The following is a 26,223-nucleotide window of genomic DNA, read 5'->3' as shown; positions in this document are numbered from 1 at the left end:
TTGGGAATAAAGCAAGAAACAAAAGACAACCAAAGAAAGAAACAGAGAATTGTGAAAGAAAGTGATGTATCCAACGATGTCCATTGTTGTATTTATAGGGTAAATCCAACGCCTCCATCGGTAAATTACCGAGGTCGGCGCGGACTAGAAAGAAAGGAAATTAAAGTTATGTTCCGAAACTCACTCGGTATTCGAAAGTCCGAATTCTTCTCGGATTTGGAGTGTACGGTGCAATTATTCTCTTACAATATTTTTATATTATTATTATTTAAAAAAATATATTATTTTGGTCTTCAAAATTATCAAATTAAAATTTTATTTTTCCACCCTTAAACTTTCCAAACGGTTAATTATCTTACAATATGATAAATATCTTCTTCTTTCTTTTCTCGGCTTTTTAATATTAAAATACCGATTCATATTTATTAGTCACCTTTTTGTGTTCAAAATTTCAAATTTGTCTTAAATATTATATTTATGTAATGTGAATGTGTATATATATAATATGTGTTTATTATTTTTCGTAAGTATCAAATTTTGGTTTTATCACTAACTACAACACAAACTCATTACTAGTATTGAAACATTGACAGTTCTACTTAAATTTGGTCATACTTTTCATTTTAAAACTAAAAATAACAACTCATTCCATGAAAGTGTTCCATTGTGATGGTTTTTTTAAACCCAAGAATATATATATTCATTCCTGTTGTAGAAGAAAATAAATTGAAAATTCAAGTTTAATCATAAATTTTGGCATATGAATTTTAGTAGGTTGCGTTTAGGTTATCATATTAGAGTTGCATTGGATGTTTTGATTAAGTGTTGATGATTTTCATAGTGCACTTTTATTTTTTTATGATGAACCTCAGTTTTGAATTTAACAAAACTGATACGTTGATGAATTTCACATAATTAGATTTAGTCTAAAGCGGATCCTCAAAAAAAAAAAAAAGATTTAGTCTAAAGCTTAGTTTCGCTCAAGTGCACGTAGTAGCTATGGACTAGAAAAGTTCACATTAGGAAAGAAAACCAAATTTTGGATTTCTGTTCGTTTAAACTTGCCTAGACACAACAAATTAACTTATTTTGAGAATTTCTATAATGTGATGTAAAAGTAAATGTCATGATTGTTGATGGCTTTTACTCAATTTGAGCTTATTGGTTTTGCATCTGATTGATGCCTTGAAATTGAGTTTTCTTTTATTTATTTCTTTATTTATATTCTCGATGATTCATTAACTTTGATTTAATTAATCAAATAGAATTAGTTTTAAAAATGAAAATATTGTTAGGCTTTTAATGTTGGCTCATTCTCTCACATTTGCTTATATAATTTTAATAAGTTTATTGATGTAATTTATTCATAATAAAAGTGGGTTAAGTTTGGGTTAGAAATTACTCAAAAATGGAAAAGTTTTGATATGCTCAAAATGAGTAGTTGAGTTCTTTTACCCATATATTTTGCACTAAAATAAATTTATGAGTGAAACTTATTTCATTTGAAAGAAGATATCTGGAGCTTCAAAATTGACACAAATATGAGTCAATTTAGATTGGAGACAAGGGAGTTATGACCAATTGAAGTTGATATAGAAATGTTGAACATGAGAAACACTAAATTTTGACTCACTCTTATTCGATCAAGAATCAGGGACCTTTTTTTAAGCAAAATGTATCATATCAATTTTTGGTCATCTATTTTAAACTCTTCATAAGTCTTTATAAAACCACATAAACATGACTTTTGGGAGGCCAAGAGAGGCAAAAAAACTCAAAACTATTTAGAGATAAAATCCAAGCCTCCATCTTGGTTAACATGTGAGTACAAAAGAGTTTATTTTTATCGGTGTATGTTCTCATACTTGTGATCAAAGCTCGAAATCACAAAATAAATCAACCCATTGTGGCATTATAGCATTCAAAACCTTCAAGGTGTTCCTTGGAGTTACGAATGTGGTTCATGGAAGGATTTCAAAATAGAAGAGTCTAGGCGGCTTAGAGCTGATTGTGGGATTAAGTTAATAAGTTATCTATTGAGTAGAGTTTAGAGTCATGGGTATGTCTCAGATTGTAAAGCTTCAATTCTGTTAGTAAATTCTTTCTTAGGGCTAGGGATTCCCTGTAGTGGTTTTTCCTTTGGATGTGTCCATTAATTTTCTACTTCATCACCATATGTTGTGTTGATTACTTTACTTTTTATATGGTGATATTGAGTACATTATTAGTTAATTGACTCCAATTGATTACGGATGATTACACCATTTTAATAATAAAAGACGTCTCAACTCTAACCAGTCTTTCAAATACTATGTTTATATATAATATTTTAAATCATCCAACTCTTAATTCGATTGGAAAAGTTAAAAAGAAAAAAGAAAAAAATAATTTGTTTATACTCATTTTGTTCTATATATATTTTTAGAACAGTTGATTGTTGTTGTTTCTATAATGCATGCCTATCATTGTAATATAGCTTATTCTTGTTTAACTTGCTAACTATATGAGGAATATGAAATAAGGATGAAACAACACCTTCAACTCATGATATTTGTATCACTAGAGACTATAAAAGAATTTTATGGGGATAGCCCTCTGAAAATTTTCTTACTTAAAGGTGACTGTAACGCCATATAATTGTGAGTTTATTCAAAATTTTAAGCAAGTTTAGAATTAGAATATTAATTGAATTAGAGTTTATTTTAATTAGGGTTGTTAACTATTTTGTAAAGTACGTTTGAATGTTTAAAGTACAAGATGACATTCATAGAATGGGCCAAATGAAATACGGGAAAAACATTAAGGGTAAAGTATTGTGGGTGAAGTAGTTGATAATATAGTTATAATTTTTTTGAGACATTAGAGGAAACCAAAACCCCCATTTTATAAAAATTGATAATTTCTAATATCTTCAATTAGAAATAAGATATTGTTCATTGTAATAGTTTTTTGTACTAGTAGCCATGGTTGTTAAGATCACAATCCAAGATCAAATGATGTAAGATCCTATAAGGATTGTACAACTACATATATTTCCATTAAGCTTTTTCCTTATTATTGGTCCTTTAAATTGAGCCCGAAATGAAACAAATTTTTCGTAGAGACTTGTCATCATCGATAAATTGATCAATTTGTTCAAGATAGAGGGACTCCAATTGAGCCACAATAGAATACCCAAAAGAGTTAGTATTGTTGGCCAATAATATGATTCATTCGACAAATTGAAGTGGCATGTTGAGGGGTTAGAGTGTAGCATAAACACGGTGGGAAAGCGGGTGTGAGGTTTAGGCTTTGAATATTGACAATATTAGAAGTAAACATGCAAGGAAAAAAGACAACATTTAATTATTATTATTATTATTATTATTATTTTATATTAAACAACTTTTAATTTAGTAAAGAGAAGTATAAATTATTGATAAGAAAGAAAGAGGGAGTAATTCCAGGAAGATTAGTTGAAAGAAAAAGAGAGTTGTGAATCCTGATAATGTGATGCATCCAGATGCATCAAATATTTAATGATATCATCTCTCTATCTTCTTCTTTTTTATTAACTTTTTTTTTTAATTTTTTTATTTCAAGGTTATTATCTCCTTAATTGATCATGAATTTCCAAACGCATAAAAAAATTTTAATGTTAAGAAAATTTACATAAAAAGTTATTTTTTGTTTTTTTAGAAAGATACATAAAAAGTTCAATGTTCATAGCTTGTTCAAATTGGAACTCAAGCTTTTCTATTTTAGAAATGGTCACAAGCTTTATATTATACTAGCCACGAACCCGCGCGTTGCGCATGATAATTATTTTTATGGTGGTTTTATTAAATTTTTTTTTACAATTTAAACTAATCTAATAATGAGTAATATATTTCATAATTATATTTTTATTTATTCTAGAAACAATCATAAATGTAATATAGGAACAATCCAAAACACGAAAAAAACGTAAACTAAAAATAAATAAATAAAACTTAACAATGATTAATTGAACCAATATTATGATAAAATTTTGTTTTTGATAATCTATTAAGGCTTTTTTTTTTTTTTGTAAAAATTATAATGTCGGCCGCCCAAAACATATTATCAAATAAACAATTATTAACAAAATCTAAGAATTAAATTTCTATACATGCATTGTTATAAAATAATAATAATAAAATTGCAAAAGTTAAATTTTGTCACTTATTCGATTATTTTCGTTTGACTAACCTTTGTTTTTTTTTTTTAAATAAATGGCTTTATAGAGTACTTCTAATACAACTATTAAGTGTACTTTGTCTACCACAAAGGATTAGAAAATAAACAAAAATTAGTAATCTCATAGTTTAACATCTAAATTGAGCATTATAAAAAATCAAGTTATGTAACAGAATAAATACCAAATTATCTAAATCATGCTATGTAATAGAATAATATTATATTTTTATATGTTATATTTAATTCTTTAGAACGCAATAGGATAACATTTAATAATCAAAGAGAATAAAATAAATAAATAAATAAATAAAACAACAATAACAACAACAACAATTTGAAAAACAAAATTAAATCGCATTAACCCAAAATAGAGTTTTAAAGAATATAAAAAATTATCAACCTAAAGTAGAGATGCAAGAAAAAAAAAAAAAAAATCCACAAAAAAATTTAGAGAGAGAGAGAGGGAACCTTTTCTTTTTTTTTTTTTTTTTTTGAGGGAAAACTATGCATAGATTAGAAAAGATAGTGACAAATTTATAGTAAGAGGGTGTGAATAAGAAGAGACAAAAATAAAGGAAGATGAAGGGAAAGAGCAGGAAGATATTAATGTAAAGGGTAGTGGAAAGATAAAAAGGTAAGGGAAGGAGAAAGATTGAAGAAGTAGTGGGGAGATGAAATGGTAAGGAAGAAAGAAAGGTTGGAGAAGTGTAAATATTAAAAAAAATAAATGTTAAAAACAATTATAAGAAACCTTAAGAGGTTGGCTGGATTAATTATACAAATTTATTATAGGGAGATAGTGGAAGTAAATAAATAAGTAGTATGCTGGATTTATTATAGGGTGATAGTAGAAATAAATAAATAAGTAGTGGACTACATTTATAGGGCTGAAAATTGTAAAAACCATTTTAAAATTGTAGGACGAATTATATTTTAAAAAAGAAAAAAAATGACGTGGCAGTTAATGTGACGTAACGTGAGAGCAGCAGCATTAAACGCTATGCTTCAGCTTTTAGTAATATATAGACTAGTCGCTAACCCGTGTTATACACGAGAAAGTTTGGCAATTTTATTTTAATATATTATACATATTTTTTTTCTTTATTAAGTACTAATAAATCAAAAAATGTCAATTAATTTCATATTAACATGATATAATATTATATATGTTATCTCTAGAGTATATATGAACAAATAAATCAAGGTTAATGGAAACTTGACGGTTATTTCATAGGTTCATATGACAATTTCCACGTTAAAATTGCAATAATATAACAACAAAAACTCACATACAAATAAATATGAAAATAATTTGTTTATGCTTGTATGCTTCCAATTCTCACGGATGGAAATCTTCATTATTGTATACAGTCGTATCTCTATATTGTTGTACATTCTGCAGAGGGATTGTATTTTTGTATGATGTAGTCTCATTTTCATCTCAAGGCAAAGTTAAACATGGCCCCAAGGAGCAACAAAAATTTGTTTTTAGGCCCTTAGTAGTGTTCTTTCTTTTCCATGGTATCCTAGATACTCCCAAAAGTGCAGCTTATATGCCTTGAAAAAGGAAATAACTTATTAACTTCCTTGACAATAACAAACAATAACAAAGACCTCCCTATGAAAATGTCCACTTAACAAAATAATAATCATATATTTTTAGTTTCACTAATCCATAGTTGAAGAAAAGTGAGGTTTTAATATTAGAGAAAATACCTTTTCCCCCAGTTTCTTCCTTCACCCTTTTAACAAAATCCTCCATCTTGTAATTGATGCAAACATTAGCTCCACAACCCTTGCAAACAACTAATTTTTCATCATTCCCTGCCAAACACAGTCTAAAATATATTATATATGGAAACTAAACTTATGCATGCATTAGAAGAAAAGTGATATTGGATTTGAGCAACAATATTGAACTGCAAACAATAAGGAGTGGTGTTTTATATTATAAATATATAGATAGATATAGATTTTTAGTATTGATATAGTGTGAGAAGATGAAGAAATGAAGCAGTTAGACAGCCAAAATTTAGTGTTAGGAAGCTGAGGGATTGCAGTTTGAGATTGTAACCGTGGAATACAAAGGGTTGTTGTTTGAAATTGTAACCGTGGAACACAAAAGATTACCGTCTGAAATTGTAACCATGAAAGAGATAGGGTTGAGAATTATTTTCTTTTTATTAGGATTTTTAAATTTAGAAAAACTATTTTTAAATTATATGACAAATTCAAGAAAAAAAAAATGGTAATGACATGGCTACTGATGTGGCTCAACCTGAGTGTAGTAACATTAAATGTTACACTTCAGCTTTTAGTAATATATAAATTAAGTCTGTTGGGCTTTTGTGGAACTTAGTTGTGTTTGATCTGGTTGACAACCTAACCCGACCCAAATAATGTTGCGTGATTTTTAATAGAAGATTTTTTGGCCCGTTTTGTAGCCTATTGTTGAATCCTGTGCGCAGGATGTAAAAAAACGCAGTTTGGTGATTAGGGTTTGTTGTTGTAGTTTTTGAGAAAGAGAAAAACTGTACTGCCGCACTTTTATTTTTTCCCTGATAATAGTGAAATCCCTGCAACTCTGTGGATGTAGGCAAATTGCCGAACTACGTAAATATTGTCTTGTGCGTGTGATTATTTTTTTTTTCTTTGTCGTGTGTTTTCTCTATTTTTGTATCCATAGGTTGAGAATTTCGGGTTAATTCCCTACAAAGTCTCAATGAAACTTTTTCAATTCAAGCCCATCTCTGTTATTTATTTTTACTATTCTAAGCTTTAGACTAAATCTAATTATGTGAAATTCAAAACTCATCAATGTATTATTTTCGTTAAATTAAAAACTGAGGTTCATCACAAAAAATAAAAAGAACATAATGAAAATATCAACATTTAATCAAAACATTCTATGCAACTCTAATATAATAACCCAAACACAGCTTACTAAAATTCACACATCAAAATTTATGAGTAAACCTGAACTTTCAATTTATATTGTCCTACAATAAGAATTAAAAATATATATATATATATATATATAAACAGTAATAAAGCTAACAAAAGAACGAAATTTCTAAGCAACCAATTTTTTTAGGAATTAAGTGGAGTAAGTGTGTGTTTGGCAAAATTAAAAAGTCAGCTTATTTTACTATTCAGTTTAGTTTTGCTACTATTTATAACCTACTGTACTTTTTAATTCTATTCATGAGTTTCACTGTACTATTTCATCTAATTTTTACCTTTATCTACAATACTTTCAGCCAAAAGTTTTCAGTTTCAGCAATAAGTGAATCTCAAACAGACCATAAATGTCATAAAATGGAAGATGGAGAGAAGGCGTTTTGTTAATTTAATGAGTTGTTATTTTTTGTTTTTGTGCGGGTCAAAAAGTGTTTAAACAACCTAGTTAAGGACACAACTAATTTGTATTATAGACTAATGACGATCCAAAGTAGGAAATTTGAACAAGAACATGCATCTACGTAAAAACCATGTAAAAAGGTTATGTTATTCAAGTATATAAAATATACTACAATTTCCCTCTCAAGTAACAAGCTCTTGAAGGTGCTTTTAGAATCTGTTTTTCTCTCTACAATTCTCACTCTAAGTCTCTTAGTGATTTTTTCTGTGTCCATCCCTCTGCCCTTATCTTCCCTTATATTTGCCATATTTTCTTCTCTAGGATGTGTTGTCCCTACATAGTTGGACATCTTTCTGTCCCATCAGGCTCTTCCTTTCTTACTTTAATGATGAATGGAGACTTTTGGGGTTTTCTGCACTATTTAGACATGTCATTCATTAATAAATGCAACAATACCAGGCAGGTGAGTCTAATTAATGCGGAAGTGACTATATATTTATCAGGAAGCTTCAAAAAGCTTCCTCAGATAAGCATCTCATCCTCAAATACGGTCCTCGAATAAGATTCTTGGTGTTTACAACCAAGGCAGCATAACCTTGGTTCGTGGTCTGAGGTTTGGCTCTTTCAGTGAGGTTTCTTTTTAGAATGGGCTGATTTGAATTGGGCTTATATATCTTTATCTAAGGCCCAATGTTATTTGGGCTCAAGATCCACTTCTCTACCGTTTTTAATATGGAAAGCATGACCAAATTTAAGTAAAAGTGTCAATGTTTTAGTACCAATAATGGATTTGTGCTATAGTCAGTGATAGAGCTAAGATTTGATACCCACGAACAACAGTAAACACACAGATATAATATTATGCATGTATATAACACATTCACATTATATAAATATAAGGAAAAAGTTTGACAACAAATTTACCATTCAATTACTTTTTTTTTTTTTTTTTTTTTTTTTATATCTTCCATGTTTGAAATTTTTTCAAAAGATAAAAGTCCAATAAGTATGTCGTCAATCAAATATTATATTTTAAGTTTTTGTAGTCTAAAATTATGCGTAAAAAAAAATTTATCTTCATTTTTTTAAAACTTATAAAGGTATAAATTATTATTAATATTTTAGAATCATATAGTTATAATTTGTGTTTATAAAGTTTTGGAGAACAATTGAAAAAATAAATCTAATTGTGGGGTTTATGTATTACTAAAACCATTTAAAAATCACTCATTTTTATGGGAATAGTAAACTATTAAATTAAAATTTTGAACCTTTAAACTTTTGAAGGTAACATTTTCTTTTGTATTTTATTTCTTTACCATTAAATATTTTTTTCATCATTTTACTTTTTTTTTTCTCTAAATTAGTTGGTCATGTAATGTTTAATGTACAAGGGAAAAATATTGTGATACAATAAGGTTTAAATAAAAAAAAATTAAGACTTTGAGAATTAAATAATAAAAAATTTTAATTTAATGTTTAAATAAAGAGAAATGCTATGTTAATAACAATTTTTTACAAAAATTTCACAAAAAATCCTAGATGGAAAATTAAGATTATAAAATTAAGATAAGACAAATATTAATGGTTATTGTAGGGACACAATTTGTAGCGACCCAAAAAAGATATTGGGTTCGTACATTTAAGAGCCCGAACAATATTATTTGTAGAGCGTGGGCTTGAAAGGTTAGGCCTGGGTCACCGAACAGCGATTAGCCATGGTTTCTATGGAAATTTGCATGAAGATGAACCTGACGTGTTTAACGAGACCTTCTTCTGATGGCGACATGAGTGGTTCCAGTCTTTAGACCTCGTCCGAGGAGCTTAGTGTTATTATTCTCCTTTTCTAAGACTTCATGGTCCTCCCGCCCCCCTTTCCATTGGTTCTTTTTCCCTTTTATACTAACATTTACCCTCCCTCCGGTGTCCACATGTAAGCTCCACTTTCTGGGATTGAAACTTGTCCTATCCGCCCATACCTAGAGTGGTTGGGGGTAGTTGTAAAAGTTGAATAGCTTGGTGAAGAGCATGGACCTGTCAAACGCAGAGTTCTTTATTGCAGTATTGGCAGCTTTTTCACTTGGCCTGCTCATGCAGTGAGCTCGTCCTTTCCTGTAGGGGCTCTATGGGGTGTCGAGCATAAGATTGTCCTCGACCATATCCTCAGCCCTTTTTTGGACTTTCATTATGCGTCCTCGACGATAGTTCTCCTCGGCTCAGGCTTTGGGTCCTAATGTAAAGTGGACCGGGGCCACAATTTCTCTGGCCCTACAGTTATCATCTCCTTAATTATCCACGAATTTCTAGATAGCAACACTTTTCACCAAAAAAAAAAAATTTAGAGAAATCACATAAAAGACCCAAAGTTTATGCCCTCCTTCAAATGAACTTCTAATTTTTTTTTCATTAAAGTTCTAATGATATTGTTTCAATTTGAACTATCTATTTATCTCTATTATTCATTCTTTTTAGTTCTTAAGGAAATTAAAAATAAAAGGAAAACCATTGATGAAATTATTTCTTAATTTACCTTAATAGCCTTAATTTCCTTATTATGTATTCAAAAATGATTTAACAATAAGATATATTAAGGGTTAGAAAATAAATTTAAGAAATTTAGAATTGAAATTAAATAAAATTAGAATACATTTTATACTTAAAACTACTTTAGGTTACATAAATATGAATATTATACTGTCTACTAAGAAGGAAAAGAAAAGGTTTCTCGAAAAAAGAGAAGGAAAAGAAAAAAAATGAGAAAAGCCTATGAATATGTGTATAGTGCATGTGAAGAGGCAAATATATCTATTTATTTATTTTCGTACTTGGTTTGGAATTTGAATATATTTTCTTTCTATTTAATTCAGGAGGATGAAGATCCAATTCAATCCAATAGGACGTAACTGGGACTTTTGTATAGTTGTGGCATTGTTGTTTTTGCCTGGGCTGTTCCTTCATCCTTGACCAGTTACGCAATTGTGTTGTTTTGGTATGAACTGTTGCTTGTTCTATGGTATTTTCCCTGAATCATTGGTATACCAAAAAAACAAAAAAAAAAAAAGATTTTATTTTCTATTGGGTTTGGATTTTGCTTAAATTTTGAGTTATGTTAGTATTAGAATCTTTTATAATATTAATGTAACTCCAATGCAAAGTTTTTAAAAATAGTATATATATATATATATATATATATATTGTAATTGACACTGAACATGTTTAATTTTATTTCTCCTTATAAACGTTTATGGTAGTCCGATAATTAAAAAAGAAGACAGTAATCATAAAATGAATATGGTCTCATATCATGTCGAATTTTGTTGCCAGCGTTCATTTTCTATCAAAATATTGTCTCATGTTAAGGAATTATTAAGGACAACAGGTAAAGGACTACTCATAGAGGGTGGACGTGGAGGGAACAGTATTAGGTTCCATTTGTTTCAAGGTTCATAGAGAATGTCTCTTTGAAAAATTCCTTGTGTTTCGAAGAAGCACTAAAAACACCTGTTGTTTCCTGTTGGTTGATTCATAAAAAACACCAGGAAAATACGGCCACAATGATCCATCTCCCCTTTATCATATATGTTCATTCTTGCAATTACCAATAACTAAACCTTGCTTCTTCACAAATCAAAATATGATCTGAGTAATCAAAACCCAAATCAAACAAGGAATTTTAATGACCACCACGATTGCCATTTCCGAATTTACTAACATCTTTTTCAAATCTCTAAGCCCATCTCCGCTTCAGATCACACAAACAACTCTAAGCCAATTCACTTTCATCGGAACTCCAACTAGTTCAGCTCATTCACTTTCATCCTCCTCACTCTCTTTCTTCTTCAAATTTAACTTCAAGAGCCCTTGCTTCATTACAAAGAAATGGCCTTTTCGAACAAACTGTCACTCGAGTTTGTTCACTTGAGTTCAACAGTAGATGAGAGGAGAATGGAAAATAACTAGAATGTACTAAATTTTAGAGATGAGTTGTTGACCTAGGAATCACTTGCCTACAATCGGAACTCGGCGTTTAAACTGTTTGTCAAATTAGTCTTTGCAAAATGTTTTCATATAAATCACGTCTGCAGGGAGATCAACTACACTGAAGCAATTGCCAAGCAGGGTTGTTCTCAAGTTGAAGAATTAGATTTTGTGATAACCCTCCAGAGGATTAAATTACTCCTTTGTAATGATAAGCCAATGTACCTTTTTTTATCGGATTATAAGCACTAAAACTGATATATCCTCTTTTAACCAAAAAATAAATAAATAAAATTTATGCTAATTTGTAATCACTCCTGTGGGCAATATAATTGATAAACCTTTGTGCCTGAACAGAACACAACACCTCATACTCACGCAGCCGAAGCCTATTCAAATGTCTTTAACACTTATTTGCCCTTAAGAACTCAGCAAGTTCATCTGGGAGACCGAGTAACGGGAGGGGAAGAAAGAAGACTGGATCTTGTAAATTGCAGATAATAGAGTCACAGAAGCAAGGTGAATATGCGAAAGAAGCCCACTTCCTCATTATATAACTCAATATAATTAATATAACTTCCGTATAAAAGGCCAGATTATCAATGTCTTTCGAGTGAACAAAATTGCTTGTTAGTAAAGATTATTTCATTTTCTTTATTTTGAAGTGCAGTTCATCCCTTCCTCTTTACCTTATTTTTCTTCTTACCCTTTGTAGACTTGGGCCTTATATAACTTGTTTGACAAGCTTTGATCACACAACGAACATGAATATCATCTTTTGGGATTTTATTAAGCAGAATCTTTGCAGCCTTATGCTCCCCTGTAGCTAAAAGAACTTGATACATTCTGCAAGCATTCCAATAATGGATACATTAAATATTTAGGCAATCAGACTCAATTCCTTTTTATTTTTTTCAGTAGGCAACTAACACACCCAGGTTTTAGAATATGCTATTTAGTCCAAAAATCATTAGGAACTACTCCCAGAAATCAAGGCACTGAAGGTAGAGGTCCACCTAAAGCAACCATGTAATGTAGAAGAAATAAGCATATCAGTACTCACCTTAGAAAACAGAGGACGTTATAAGGAAGTCCAGCAGCTTGATATTCTTTCCAAATCAGAAGAGAACTCTGCAAATCTTTGGCATTGACACAAGCATTGAGAAGAAAATCAAGACATTTACGGGAAGGAGAGAGGCAAAGTTCATCCTTGATGACTTGAAGCAAGTCCAGTCCAATCTGCAAATGCGTAAACTCTGACTCTCCAACTTGGGAAAATACCTACACATTTATGACAGCAAAACAACAACAAAATTAAGGTCCATGCCATCCGTCCGTGTTAACATCATAATGAAGACTACCATCTTTCACATATCAGATGTCTGAAAGAGTATCACAAGCACAGCTACTCTAACAATCAAATCTGAGACTCTCAAGGCAAAAGATATACTGAAAGTGACTTGAAATAGATAGATGCATATCGCGCATACAGTGTAATGGAAGTAAGGGGAGCAAACCTCATCAAAAAGAACTTCCATGGCCATATCATCATTACAGAAATTATCCTTCAGTTGCTTGAGCAAATCAACAGCAGAACTGAATCAAAGAAAGAATGAATATAAGCAACCTGAAACATGTATGTTAAGAATCTTCCAACAAAATAAAAGGTACGGTTTCAGCAGACCTTAAATGCTTATATCGCACACAATATAAAATAAGTCTGCAGCAACCATCCACCCAGTAGTCTACATCTTTTAATTCCTCAAGTAGCTGAAACAATCTACTCAACTCTCCATCAGATTGAAGATGCTCCTATGGGATAAGTAAAAACCAGTCATTGTTTGTACAAGAGAAGGAATACAATCATTGGTTGAAGAACTTACCATAAGACTTATAACAGCCTTTGGTTCCAAATTGGATCCAGATTGCTTGATTTCTTGATATATATCAAGGGCATCAGACATTTGCCCATGTGATGCAAGAGCTGACACAAGGACACTCTTGATTTCATTTAGGCTTTTAACTGGAATTCCTTTATTTGAGACTACCTGCAACATTGGAGCATCAAGAAATAAAACATCAGCAATCAAAACATTTACAAATATCATCCACATATATTACACTTGGAAAATTTCAAAGGAGAAAAAAGAGGGGGTTGGGGGGGGGGGGGGGGGGTGAGGGGAGAGAATTAGAATGCTTCTGTAATGCTTAAAAGGGGAAAAAAGTATGTGATTAAATTATAAGGGCATATCATTTTTCAATGTTTGCCTCAAAAAATTGAAAATTAAATTAAAATAAGATTTCAACTTTTTTAGGAATTGCAGAGTAAAAAATTCCCATACTTAGGGTGCCTAAGAGCCAGCTACAATTGCCCAATGAAAACATATTCAAGCTTAGCTCCTTCTTGTCTAAGTTTATGACTATCATGATCATCTTCACTCTGATGAATAGAGTTGGAATCAATATAATGCAGATAACTAATATATGTAATGAATTTCTCACTTTTTAAGGTACATTCCACATTACATATTAAGTCTTTTTTACTAAGAGAAATGTTACATCCACAATATTTTCACAGCAAACCATAGATGGTAAGTTGTTAGTGGTTCTGATTTGAATCCATAACTTAAATTACTTTTTTACCTACCTATAACAACCAATAATAACTTGCCACTTATAATTTGTTGTAAAAGTGTTGTGGACATAGCGTTTCTCTTTTACTAATGGACTGATAAACTACATTACAAGCAACTTGCCACATCTACAAATACCTGTTTTGCCTTCTCAAACTGTCCACAATTTGCATATGCATTTATAAGTGCCATGAAAATCTGCCTCGTGACTTGAACTCCAAAATGCTTCAGTTCTTCATAATACTACAAGCAAATAAATTGACCACAGAATGTTTAGCTTTCAGAAATTTTTAAAAACAGCAAAGTATCATTTACATAACCCATCAACCCCCTCCCCCTCCTCCCCCCCCTCCCCCCCCCCCCTCCCCCCAACCCCCCCAAAAATAAAAAAGAAACCCAAAAGGAAAAAATAGGCACACACAAATATGCTGACATGCACAAAAAAAAGTATTTTAGCTATGCAAGAATTGTTCATAAATAACTGTAGTGAAGGGACTACCAACAGAAGCATCCAAAAATATGAGATGGTTCATAAAATGTTGGTGGCATAAAGCACCATAAAACTGCACCCAATAACATTATCTACACATGTTAATCAACCAAAAAGTAACATTATATGGAAACATATAAAAAAAGAAAACATAAATATGATTTAGTTTGTGTTTTTTGTGTGCATGTGTGTATTATTAGTCAATACTACTCATGTTTTAATAATAAACAAAAGGAAAGGCAGATTTTTGTGGGCTGCAGACTCACAGTAAACTTTTGGATATGAATATTGCATTTTTTTTTTTTTTATGACATAAGAGAACTTCACTCAGATTAGTTGCACGTCGCAGAGCATACTGTACAACAATCCTCACTGTTAATCAAACTCCTATGGGCAACTGACCCCACCTACCAGAACCAGTTACCGAGTAATTCAAGGGCTTTTTACCCCCGACAGGCTAAGTAGTTTATACTCATGCTCAAGAGGATTGCATTAAAGCCCATAAAATTTAATACAATGGAATGGGGAGGTCCGTATGTTATCTAGCAGCAACGTAAACATGAAACCTTGATCAAAACATAAATTTCAAACTACCTTGATAATATCTTCTTCACAGTCACAGTTGCTTATCAGATAACTGAACGTCTGTGAATCAGGTTTTACATCTGCAAGTTCCATTTTCCTGAGAACCATCAATGCTCCATACGTGTTCTTCTGCGAAGTGTTTAGCAAAAAAGTAAGACCAAGAAATCTTGAATGCAGAAACCATATTAATATAAAGCTTGAAAAGTCATTGATGCATATAACATCATTATCATGATCTGCAGCCATACCCAGAGAATGCAATAATTAAAGATTGTAAAATTACACATATCATCTGTTAAAACTATAATTGAGATTACCCATTATCTTAAATAAAGTGTACCTTTTGAGTTTCTACAAATAACTCAGAGAGAAAAAGGCAATTTTCAAAGGACAACAGAAAATTTTGCAAAGCCATTACCAATATAAAGAAAAAAAAAAAAAAAACAATGACAACAAAAAAAACCTTTTTTTATATTTTTATAAATAATTATAGCAAAAAACCCTGAACAACCCCACCCAACAATAAATTGTAAAGCCAATGCATTATGCATATGTTAAATAGATCCCACGATTTTGGTCAGTTCAATCACAGTCAATGTTGACTGATTCATTGCTTTAGTCCCCTCGTGTCTCTCACTCTCCCTATAACAACAATTGACTGATTGGAATCAGTCACTATCAGTGAAATCAGACAAGGATTTTAGTCCTTGCCTCATGGTCCTGCCAACATCAACATCCCTCAGAAAACAGTGCTAATCGGACCATCAAAGCTCAGAATTAGGCCAGAATCTCTTAATCCTACCATTGCTGCGATGGTCGGTCCTTGAAGACAGTAAGGAGTAAGGACCAAGTGGGGTTGGTCGATGGAGTACCTCATGTAAGCCATGCTTGAATCCTAGGAAGCACGGACACTTCATTTAGGGTGTCGCACCCATGTCATACTTGTGTCATATCGATGTCATACCAGCCGTTTTATGTTATAATTTTTCAAAAATTACTCATGTCACCATGTCTATACCCGTACCTGAGTCCTTGTCCGTGCTTCCTAGCTTGAACCACTTCTCTCTCCTTAAGAACAGAATGACATCCCTTGGTGACCAAACCATCTTGCACCATGACATGCACACTAGCAACGCCACTTAACGATACCTTGGCAAAAATGACACTGGTGGCTCAAATTGATGAATTTGGGTGTCCTCATTCAAATGTTGGAATTGCCATCATCCCATATCATCTTTAGCTGGCATGGCCATCCTTTTTTCCTTTTTTTAACAAATAAATTTACTATTGAAGGCGCAAAGGGGCACGGCCACCCCATGTTGTCTTGACATCATGGGTTCCACCCATGATTTCATGTTAATGTGAAATCATAGACCCACTGTTTCACACTAATGCCAAATTGGGTGTTCAACTTGCAATTTCACTTGCTGTCTACCTTGCCCTAATGGAAACTCTAATTTAAAGTAAATTTTTTACATATAGTTTTTAAAAAAAGGTAATTACAGATAACCTTACGCTCATTTTAACCTTGTTTACCCATGGTTCAAAAGTTGACACTTTTTTTTTATACCTGAGGTAACCTCCATTAGCCTTCCATAACCTACCTCACTAATTTCACAGTCAAAAAATTCTTTTGAAAAAAAAACAACTGGAAAGAACAAGATCAAAGATGGTATTTGTAAAAATGTCCAAGCTTAGCTCAAGGACACCGAAAATGTCCAAGCTTTGCCTCTCTATTCCTTGCATATGTACTAATGTATGTGCATACGTCAATTGTGTGTGCACTGATTGTTCAAACAGTTACTTGCTAGAGGTTCTACAAATGCATACTTGGCAATAATTTTCAACTAATCAAAATTTACCAACAGAAGAGAAACTAATAAGCAGAAACCATACTGACTTATAATAGAGAACCCCAATGATGTTTTGGAAATCAAAATATCATTAAAAAAAATTTTGAAAAAAAAAAAAAAAAAAAAAAAAAAACCAAGAGCATCTCATTAAACTAAGAAACTTACCTCTCGAAAATATCCAGCCATTATAGCATTGTACATGTTGGCTGTAGGTGTCAAATTCATTTTCTCCAAGTCCTCAAGCATGCCATATGCACCCTCAAACTGCATTGGAAAGAAAAAATAACAGAAATTTGTGGTGTGATACTACCATCAAACTATGTAACATATCCAAGTATAAACATTAGTTTGGAAAAATGCAACAAAGGGAAAATCAATGCATCAGTGTGCATGCACAATAAATAAAAACAAACAAACAAACAAAAAAAAAAACCAAGCAAAAACTTACATCTTTCATTCTCACGCATAAACTTATCATACTCCTGAAGGTTTCATTGTTTGGCGTCATATCCTGGCGACAAATCACTGAATAGATTCGACGAACCTTGAGATTGATGTAATTTGCCAGGCGGAAGAGAAAAACAGAAAACATATTAGTACTGACATACAGTAAAACAGAGTCAAAACAACAGTGAAGGTTAATAGCAAAAGCACGTTAATAGATGATAACATAAAAGATCTTTCTGAACATATAATCAACATCTGATAATCACTAGAAAGGAAAATATTAAACTTCTAACGTGATTGACATGCAAAACAAATCAAAAGAGGAAAGAAATCTTTGAAACTTCATAATCTAAATCTTAATGCTAAAAAGACATAAATCCAAATAACATAGAACACCCAAAAATTATAGGTGCAATAGATGACAATGAAGTATAAAGTAGAAACAGAAAATTTCAAGAGAAAATAGTTTTAAGTCTATGTTCATCTTATGATTCTTGTCCATAATTATCACTATTAGTAATAAAGTTATTTTTTGGCCCTCTTCCTGGTAAAGAAATTATAATTAATGTCACCATTATGTATTCTACATATGTTTAGAATGGAATCAAACATTCATTTTATCTGGGAGATGCAACACATATCCTAATTAACTACTTGCAAACTTAACTTCCCCCAGTCCTTGGATAATAGATGTCAAAAGGTTCAACAATTACAAAGAGGCAGGCACAACATAATGCCAGCATTAAATTTTGTTTTTATTCAGCCAGTTTGGATTAAGAAATCTCTTCACCATTCATAAAAGTAATAAATTTTAAGTTAAAATTGACTCATCAAATTAATATAAATTCTAAGTTTAAATTGTTAGTATCAGCAAGTTGAGAAGAAAGCACAACAAATACCATATGAAATGGGGGAGATAAATGAAATGATAAAACATACCAAATTAAACTCACAGCTCTCTTCGGTAGCATGTAAAATGGAGTGTAACACCTCAATTGATAAGGTCAACCCCACTTCACACATTTCGTCAACTAAATCAAGAGCAGCATGCACCTGAAAAATTGTAATAAATAAACATATACCAAATTTCAAACATAGTCCAAACAAAAAATGGTCTAAAAAACACAAAATTATCTAGTGAAGTATACCAACCTGAAAACAAGAGGACTCATAGAAAAAGATAGTATATGGACAAGAAACAAATTAGGAGTTCAACTTATTTTTTCTCCTTTTAGTCAACAGACCAATCATACCTTCAGTGAATCACAACAATATGCAATGAGCTCTGCATAGGATGAGGACGAAGGTGTCACTTCCAATTTTGCATGGAAGTTTTTAAATTTTGAAATGACATCCTCAACCTTCAATATTCAATCAAACAAGTGAGAAAACAAAAGTCAAAATGAGAAACAATGATAAACAATTGAGATTTATTGGAAATAATGATTATGCATAACAATATGGAAGAAAGTGCTCATTTAGTTGAAAATTTTAATAGAAAAATAGAAGCTGATTGGAGTCATAAAGCAATTATATGTTTGAAAATAGGCCAAAAGATATTTCAACAGAATGCACATTATTTTGGCTTTCATGTGTAGTTCAAGTGATGTGGGGATCAAGGAAATCTGACACCTAGCAAGGCATATATTTTGTTTTATAACAATATGGCAAGATATAAACACTTCATTGAAATCACCAATTCTCTTAAGTTTTTATGTTTTCATTTTTTCTTTATCTTCATTGTCAACCAGCTACAACTTCCATAGATCCATACAAAAAAGGAGTCAGCATTATTCATTAAAGAGAAGACAATTAAAGATGTATTTCCTTGAGGTTCATCTTCAGCTAAATAAAGCCTAATTCCAACTGTATAGTTTTGGCTACAAGAATCCTTTTACCCATTCAGCTCTGTCCAGAGGCTATGCTCAGTTTCAGAAATCACAAATTATCCCTTTGCCAGGGCATCACATGCAGAAAGACAATGAGTAGACAGACCACCCTTTTCTCATTAGGATTATTTTTAAATAAAGTTTCCAATTTTAAAGAGGAAGGAAAGAATTACGTACCATTAATCTGTTGAATTTACAATTCCAAATCCCTATTTTTTGAAAACATACAGGGTACAGGTATGCTAATGGGTTGTTTGGTCCTTGTTATGCTTCAAACAAAAAGCAATGAGCCATGGAAAACCTTTGTCTACATTTTCTCCTATAAAGCATATCGGAGTTAGGGTTCTAATGTGGATTATAGACATTAGCTTGCAACAACTTTAAAGGGATTAGACATCCTAACTTCATTGACATGGAAGGCATACTCTTCAGTCTTTGTATAAGCTTCATCTCAACTAAACCTTCATCTTAATTAAATTGGGGGAGGCTCCATAGATCCATTTTCAACAAATCAAGGCATCATGTTTTTGTTTTTTCCTTTCCACCATTCTGTCCTACCTAAAATCATATTCTCATTCACCTACTTGTTTAGCAAAACAAATTATTATCCAGGTAACTTTGCCCAAACCAGCATCATAGCTTCAAAAGATCATGGTGAGAACTGAGAAGTCAGTAGTTAGAAAGCCTCTACAACCATCCAACCATTCTTGTCCAGCACACACTTAACTATTCATTATGGTCTAAGGAGGAAGAAGAATAAAAAATATTGATAATAATACTTTAGAAAGATCATCTCCAATGCTGTTGGTCAATAATTAAGCAAATGTAACCATGTAAGTCATTAGATTTAACTAATATTTTAAGGCCTAGTAGGTACCTCACTTAAGAAACACTGCAATGATTTTAGGGTCATCCCTTAGTGTAGTTTAGTGGTCAAAGCATTGCCTCAAAGAGAATCAAGAAGCAAAGTTACTAATAAACCTACATAAATTTCTAGCATGCCAACAAAAGAATTTGTCTGTTTTTTACATAAGTTGTCAGTGTGTCTGCCTTCCATTCCAGATGTAAACAAAAGAAGTTTATTTTGTACATGACTTGTGAGCATGTATGCCTTCCACCCCTGATGTAAACAAAAGAATAATTTTAATTTTTACATGAGCTCCTGAACTACAACAGGTCCTGTGAAGTTGAGTAAAATGCCATTTCTAAAGTCTGTACCAACAAAAAAAGGGAACAAAGGAATGAAGAGACCACCAATACTATAAAGGGCCACATCACTCTTGCTCATTTTTTATTTATTTATTTTTAATAATATGCAATCAGGTTACTACCAACCCCAAATAGGATTTTCATCTCACCTTGTGCCTGAGGTACAAACTTTCCATGATTAAAAGTTATACTGAATTCACCATCAACCAATTTTGAGAAGTAGTCAAGATATCCATCCTCTTGTCCACGGAGAAGACCACAAGGGAATAGGAGGGTGGTTCCTCTTCCCGCAGTTTGGATGTATTTTTGGGGGCAGGAAGAGAGGATATGAAATACCTGTTTGCTTTAATTCTTTCAATTTAGAGGAATTTGAACAAGGTGAATATCAGGTTCAAAAATTTGTACTACCTCTTCCACAGTTGGACCCTGCCAATGCTTATAATTTTTTTTTTTTTATAGATACTAATGCTTATCATTTATCTCTCTCTATTGTCAGTTTACTTGATATTTAAGCCTTCCTTTGCTTTACATTCTACAACCAAACAAGGGTAGGAATATCAATAAAGCATCCAAAAAAGAAGAAGAAGAATTAACTTATATCCTCTCCTCTCTTCTCCTTTTGCTCATCCTTGTATCCTTTTCTATCCTCTCCCTCCAAACTCCCAAATATAGTTTTAAAGAAAACCTTTCTTCAATCTTCTCCCATTTTCCTATTAATTACCATTGTGTACTGTAAAGTTGTTATTTACAACTATTTTGTGTTGGCTTTAATTCCGTATCAAATTTAATTGTAATTATGTTCAATCATGTTTACCGTGTATTTTAGGTGGGATTTTATTGTAAAGGTTGTGTGTGAGAAAGAGTGTGAAAACTCAAGTTCTTATTGAAGACCAAGTGGATTTCGCGAGAAGATTCGCAAGAAGCTATCCCGCGAAGTGAGCCACGTGCAGAGCACATGACTGGAATGCGAAGAGTCATGAAAACTGGTTTTCGTGAGTAATTTGCGGGTAAAGCCTTCTCGCGAAATACCCACAAAACATTCTGTTTTGCTATTTTGGCATATCTGCCCCACCATGTTTTCACACACTATTTATACCCTCATTACCCATATATTGTAAGTAGTGTTTTTTAGAAAAAAAATAAATAAATAACCCTAGAAATTATCCTTGAGAGTTAAAGATTGTCATACCCACAATCCTCTACACAATCCTTTGTGGTTTTCCTCTACTCTTACCTCTCTATATTCATATCCATATCCTTGAGAGGTTGATAGCTCAAACACTTACCACACCCAATCAGAGTGTAAAGTGAGGTTTTGGTGCTACTAGAAAGTATTAGAAGAAATCAAGCATTGGCGGATGCAATCGGGCTAAATTGCAGAATCTGGAAAAACTAGACAAGACACGGTTCCAAGAAGCCTTGTTGGAGTAGAAGCTTGGAAAGCTTAGGTGCATTGGGTAGATTAGGCTTGGAGGATCTCTTGATATTCATATATCCCGACTAATTGTCTAGTGAGTCGATTTACCGCTTGGAGGGTAGCGAAGAGGTTTTTCGGTTTCCTCTTCGATAACACGTCTCGGTATTATCTTGTATTTGCATCCTTCTTCCCTACTCTTTTAGCTTTCATTATGTTGTTATTATTTGATGAATATGGCTTACAGTAGAGTAGTTTTCGGTTTATTGTGTTTCATTTAATTTTGTTCCGCACTTAGATAAGTTAGAGTAAAAGCAATCTAACCGTAATTTTTAAATTTGAGGTCTAAACAAGCTCTTGTGTATTCAAAGTACAAAGATATGTTCTTACACTAATTTAATATTTAAAAGAAAATAATGCTGGTCAAGTTTCAAGTAACGCATTAGCAAGAACAAAATGAATTTTTTACAAAGAAGCACACTGCATGTGAAGCAGAAATTGCCTCAGAAATTATGGCCACAAGGACATTACCAGTAGCATTCATGAGAAGTTCCTCACCGCTAAATTTGGAATGCTAACAACATAACTAGAGATGAAGTTTGAGATATTTTCTGCTTCATAATCTGCATTTATTAAGATAACCACATCAGGTTTTATAGATATATTGCCAAATCCTAGAAACTCTAATTTGTAAATAAATAAATAAAAACTTACTTTTAAACATGAAAAATATTTGCAAAAATACAATATATGAATAACTTGGCTTGTCTCCCTTAAGAATACTCAGTTTCTATTTGTTATCCCATCCAAAAAGCCCTTGAATAACAAAACTAATATCAGAGTCCCTAGAAAAATAATAACAATGTTTAATGAACGTACTGCAGTTTTTGAATGCCATAAGGAAGTTCTCAGCGGAAGACTCCAATGATAGCCTTCCTAATGATCTAAATATATTTGCAGAATTTGGTGGTGAAAGTTTCATCATGTCAACAATTTCCAGCAGCTGCAAAAGCTCCTTCTTCCGGTCACTTTCACAAAGAGCTAACAAATAATTCTCTGCAACATGAGTTGAAGCTGATGAGGTTGAATAATACCAACAGAAAGAAGTTACTTTGTCATAAAAGGATCTTAAGTTAAACTGCACAAAAGATCCGTTTATTATACTAACATATGCACTGTTTTTAACAACCAAAGCCAGACACAGCATTCTACACAGAATCTAACTTTGTGTTTCAAATGTGTCATCCATAGACGTCAAACGTGAATTCCCACCAAGATTACAGAGGCCAAATTTGATGTGGGCTACAGAGGTAAACATAATTAGCAATTTCAAAACTTGTAAAGTTATCTGCACTGTTTAGTAACTTTTACCTCTCTTAACCCTGTCCAAACAATGTAACATCCTAGGATTTCAAAAGGTGGGTGCACCATAATTAAAAAAGACACCATTCAAGTCCATAGACATCATTTGGATAGTAAACTTAACATGGTTGTATGCAAAAAGGATTCTACATGGCCAAGATACAGCATCAAAGACCATATAAAAGGTGAATCTGTTACCGCCGCACACCTTTGGCATGATGGTCACACCACAAGTACAAAGTCCTCGTGGGATTCGTGGGTGGGGGGGCAAAGGCTAGGGATCAAGTTTCCAGGGAACTTCACATGCATATATACTTAGATTAGGCTAGAATAGAATTTTTATATTGTAATAAAAAATAAAAAAGGTGAATCTATTCCACCTGTAATAAATATAATGGCAATCACGAAAGTTCTTACTTTGCAAGAACGCCATGGTGCAATGAAACAATAACTTTCAAATTACTTCTTTCATATTTCCTAGCAATTATCTAAGAGTTAGAATGGTAAAATAAGAAAAGGCCTTAGTATAACCCTCATTTTTTAATGAGAGTTAAGCTTAAAAATGGGTTGTCACGTGGGACCCTATACCTCGTAAAGTGGAATTGTCTCCCCCATTATCAACTGCAATGTATTTACAAAGCTCTTGAATCTTTTCTTCATTGTTGACTCTGATCCACAGCAGCATCTCATAGTAGCCTAATCTTGGAAGCGAACGTGGATTATCTTTTCCAATAACTCCACAGAAAAAATGAAATTCTTGTTCCATACCCATCTCAATTAAATACAGAAGAAATTGGCCATAAGTATCCTCTTCTATTTGGAAACCTTGTTCTCTCATTGATTCAAAAAGTCGAAAAGCCATGTGTATCTGTTCTAATGCAGCATCTTCATCATCGCTTCTCCTGACCCTCTGTACGCATAGTCCTATTAATGCATTATATTCTTTGACACCAGTTTCTCGTCCCAATTTACCAAATACCTGTATGGTAGTCTCTGTTCCCAGTTTCTGCCCACACATTGAAATTAAACGGTTAAAACGATTCCCCTGGGAACTTTTGTAAACCCATTTTTGTTTCCGTTCACGAGATACTTCTTTCCGATGTAGTGATATATGATTGTGAGACAGGTTAGAAAACCATGGTATATTCAGCACTTTTTCCACAATATCTTCTCCATCATCAGCTCCCTGCAAATCAGGTGAACTTACCGATTCACCACCTGCAAAAGCAAATTACACAAAAAGAAAAAGGTGTCCCCAGCCATTAACAATCAAAATCCAAGTCAAAGAAAAGCTGAATATGAATGTAAGACTATTCACAATTTCAATAAATGCAATACAATCGTCAAGATGTTTTACTGACATGTAACACCCGAGCAGATGACGACATCTAAAGGAAAACATTAAATGCAGCCAATCCACCCAAATAGGATGGCAGTCATAACAAAATTACCAAATTCTTATCTTCTTCTAGCTCCCGTAATTTTCAGGGAAGTAATTTAGAAATATATCACAATCACATGGAAAAAAATTAACTCTCCTACATTCTTTCACGTTGTCAACCTAATGAAACTAGTACCCAAAAGAGAATTCATAATAAGCTCACCTTGTTTCCCTAGAAAATGGACATTCTTACTAACACTTTTAAGTTACACAGACACCCAATGGGTCTTAAACCCACAACTTATTTAAACGAAAGAAGTATCATTTGACTATTTGAGCCATAGCTGAGTAAGTGAATTTCTCAAATAAAATAGCATAGCTACAACAGAGTACAAGTGTACAACTACCCAGGTCACGAAATCCTTATAAAAATTCAAACTTCCACTTTCAAAGTAATCCGTTATCTCAAAATCAAGGACCCCCAAAAATTTTAAAACTTTAAACAATTTAAAACTCTGAGAGTAAATTTCACAAACACATACCGGACAATATAGAAGATATCTCCCTGGACAACTGCTTCTCCGAGTCCTCTGCATTCAAACACGACAACAAACATAAAAACTCAGACAGCAAATCACGAAATTTCTTTTCACTTCCCATTTCGTAATTCTCAGTAACCAAACAAAAAGTAACGGTAAACATAATTACAAAAGATTTTTTTTTTTTTTTAAAAGTACCAGAATCAGAGAGAGGGTCAAGGTTGAGGATGGGAAGAGAGGAGGAGAAGGAGGTATTGGTTGAGAGAGAGGAGGAGGATTTGGGGGACTTGACTTTGGCGTAGCGTCGTTTGATGAAGTTGGAAATGGAGGCGGTGGGAGACGACGAGGTGTCGAGCGATGAGACGAAGTGTTTCAGAGTAGCGTCTTGGGCGGGTGTAGAAAAAGAAGAAGAAGAAGTGGCGGTGGCGGTGGCGGTGGCGGCGGCGGTAGTGGTGGTGGTGGTTTTGACGGCAGTGCGGAATAGTGAGCTTAGGTTTTTGGCCTTGGAGGCGGGCATTGCATTGGAGACTTAACGGAGTAACGTTGCTCTCCGTTTCTTAAATGATTCTATCATCTATCTATCTATTTTGTCATAAAAATCTTTTTGTGTTTTCCCTCTCTATATACCTTTGCCAATCACCTTTTTTTTTTTTTTTTTTTTTGAGACAAACGATAGAAAAAATATATGTTGATTTCTTTTTTCTTTTTTTGTTCTATTTCCAATTTGTGCTTGGCCTGCAAGATTTTTTTTTTTTTTTTTTTAAGTTTCTTAAGTAATGAAATACTCACACATTCCGTACATACACTATCACTAAACTGAAATCATATTTTAAAAATGTAATTTCACAATTTTAGAAACATGTATACAGTATGTAATAAAAAAAA

At 32.5% G+C, this 26,223-nt stretch overlaps 1 protein-coding gene across 1 annotated transcript; it reads right to left on the bottom strand.

The window, feature by feature from the left end:
- Positions 1-12,060: 12,060 nt before the first annotated feature.
- On the bottom strand, positions 12,061-25,935 carry LOC126694733 (pentatricopeptide repeat-containing protein At4g04790, mitochondrial-like). The gene is made up of 16 exons (XM_050391226.1): positions 25,537-25,935; positions 25,342-25,389; positions 24,007-24,636; positions 22,936-23,112; positions 22,615-22,679; positions 18,798-18,905; positions 18,484-18,597; positions 17,546-17,641; positions 17,263-17,361; positions 15,254-15,373; positions 14,308-14,412; positions 13,420-13,584; positions 13,221-13,348; positions 13,054-13,132; positions 12,600-12,817; positions 12,061-12,382 (listed from the first exon to the last, which is right to left on the bottom strand). The coding sequence occupies exons 1-16, from the start codon at positions 25,853-25,855 to the stop codon at positions 12,208-12,210; spliced, it is 2,646 nt and encodes an 881-aa protein (XP_050247183.1). The 5' UTR covers positions 25,856-25,935; the 3' UTR covers positions 12,061-12,207.
- Positions 25,936-26,223: the final 288 nt, after the last annotated feature.

Source organism: Quercus robur, chromosome 8, assembly GCF_932294415.1.
Source record: "Quercus robur chromosome 8, dhQueRobu3.1, whole genome shotgun sequence".
Lineage (NCBI taxonomy): Eukaryota > Viridiplantae > Streptophyta > Magnoliopsida > Fagales > Fagaceae > Quercus > Quercus robur.
The sequence above is the reverse complement of the archived record's forward strand: the minus strand, read 5'-3'. Positions and strand labels throughout refer to the sequence as shown.

Bases quoted from the DNA above. Each gene is read 5' to 3' on its own strand.
- LOC126694733 (XM_050391226.1), bottom strand. From the start codon at position 25,855: ATGCCCGCCTCCAAGGCCAAAAACCTAAGCTCACTATTCCGCACTGCC. The intron at 23,113-24,006 runs GTATAGGGTCCC...CTCATGTTGCAG, and splicing joins AGACAATTCCACTTTACGAG to AGAATTATTTGTTAGCTCTT. The intron at 17,642-18,483 runs GTATGTTTTATC...ATCAATCTCAAG, and splicing joins AGAGCTGTGAGTTTAATTTG to GTTCGTCGAATCTATTCAGT.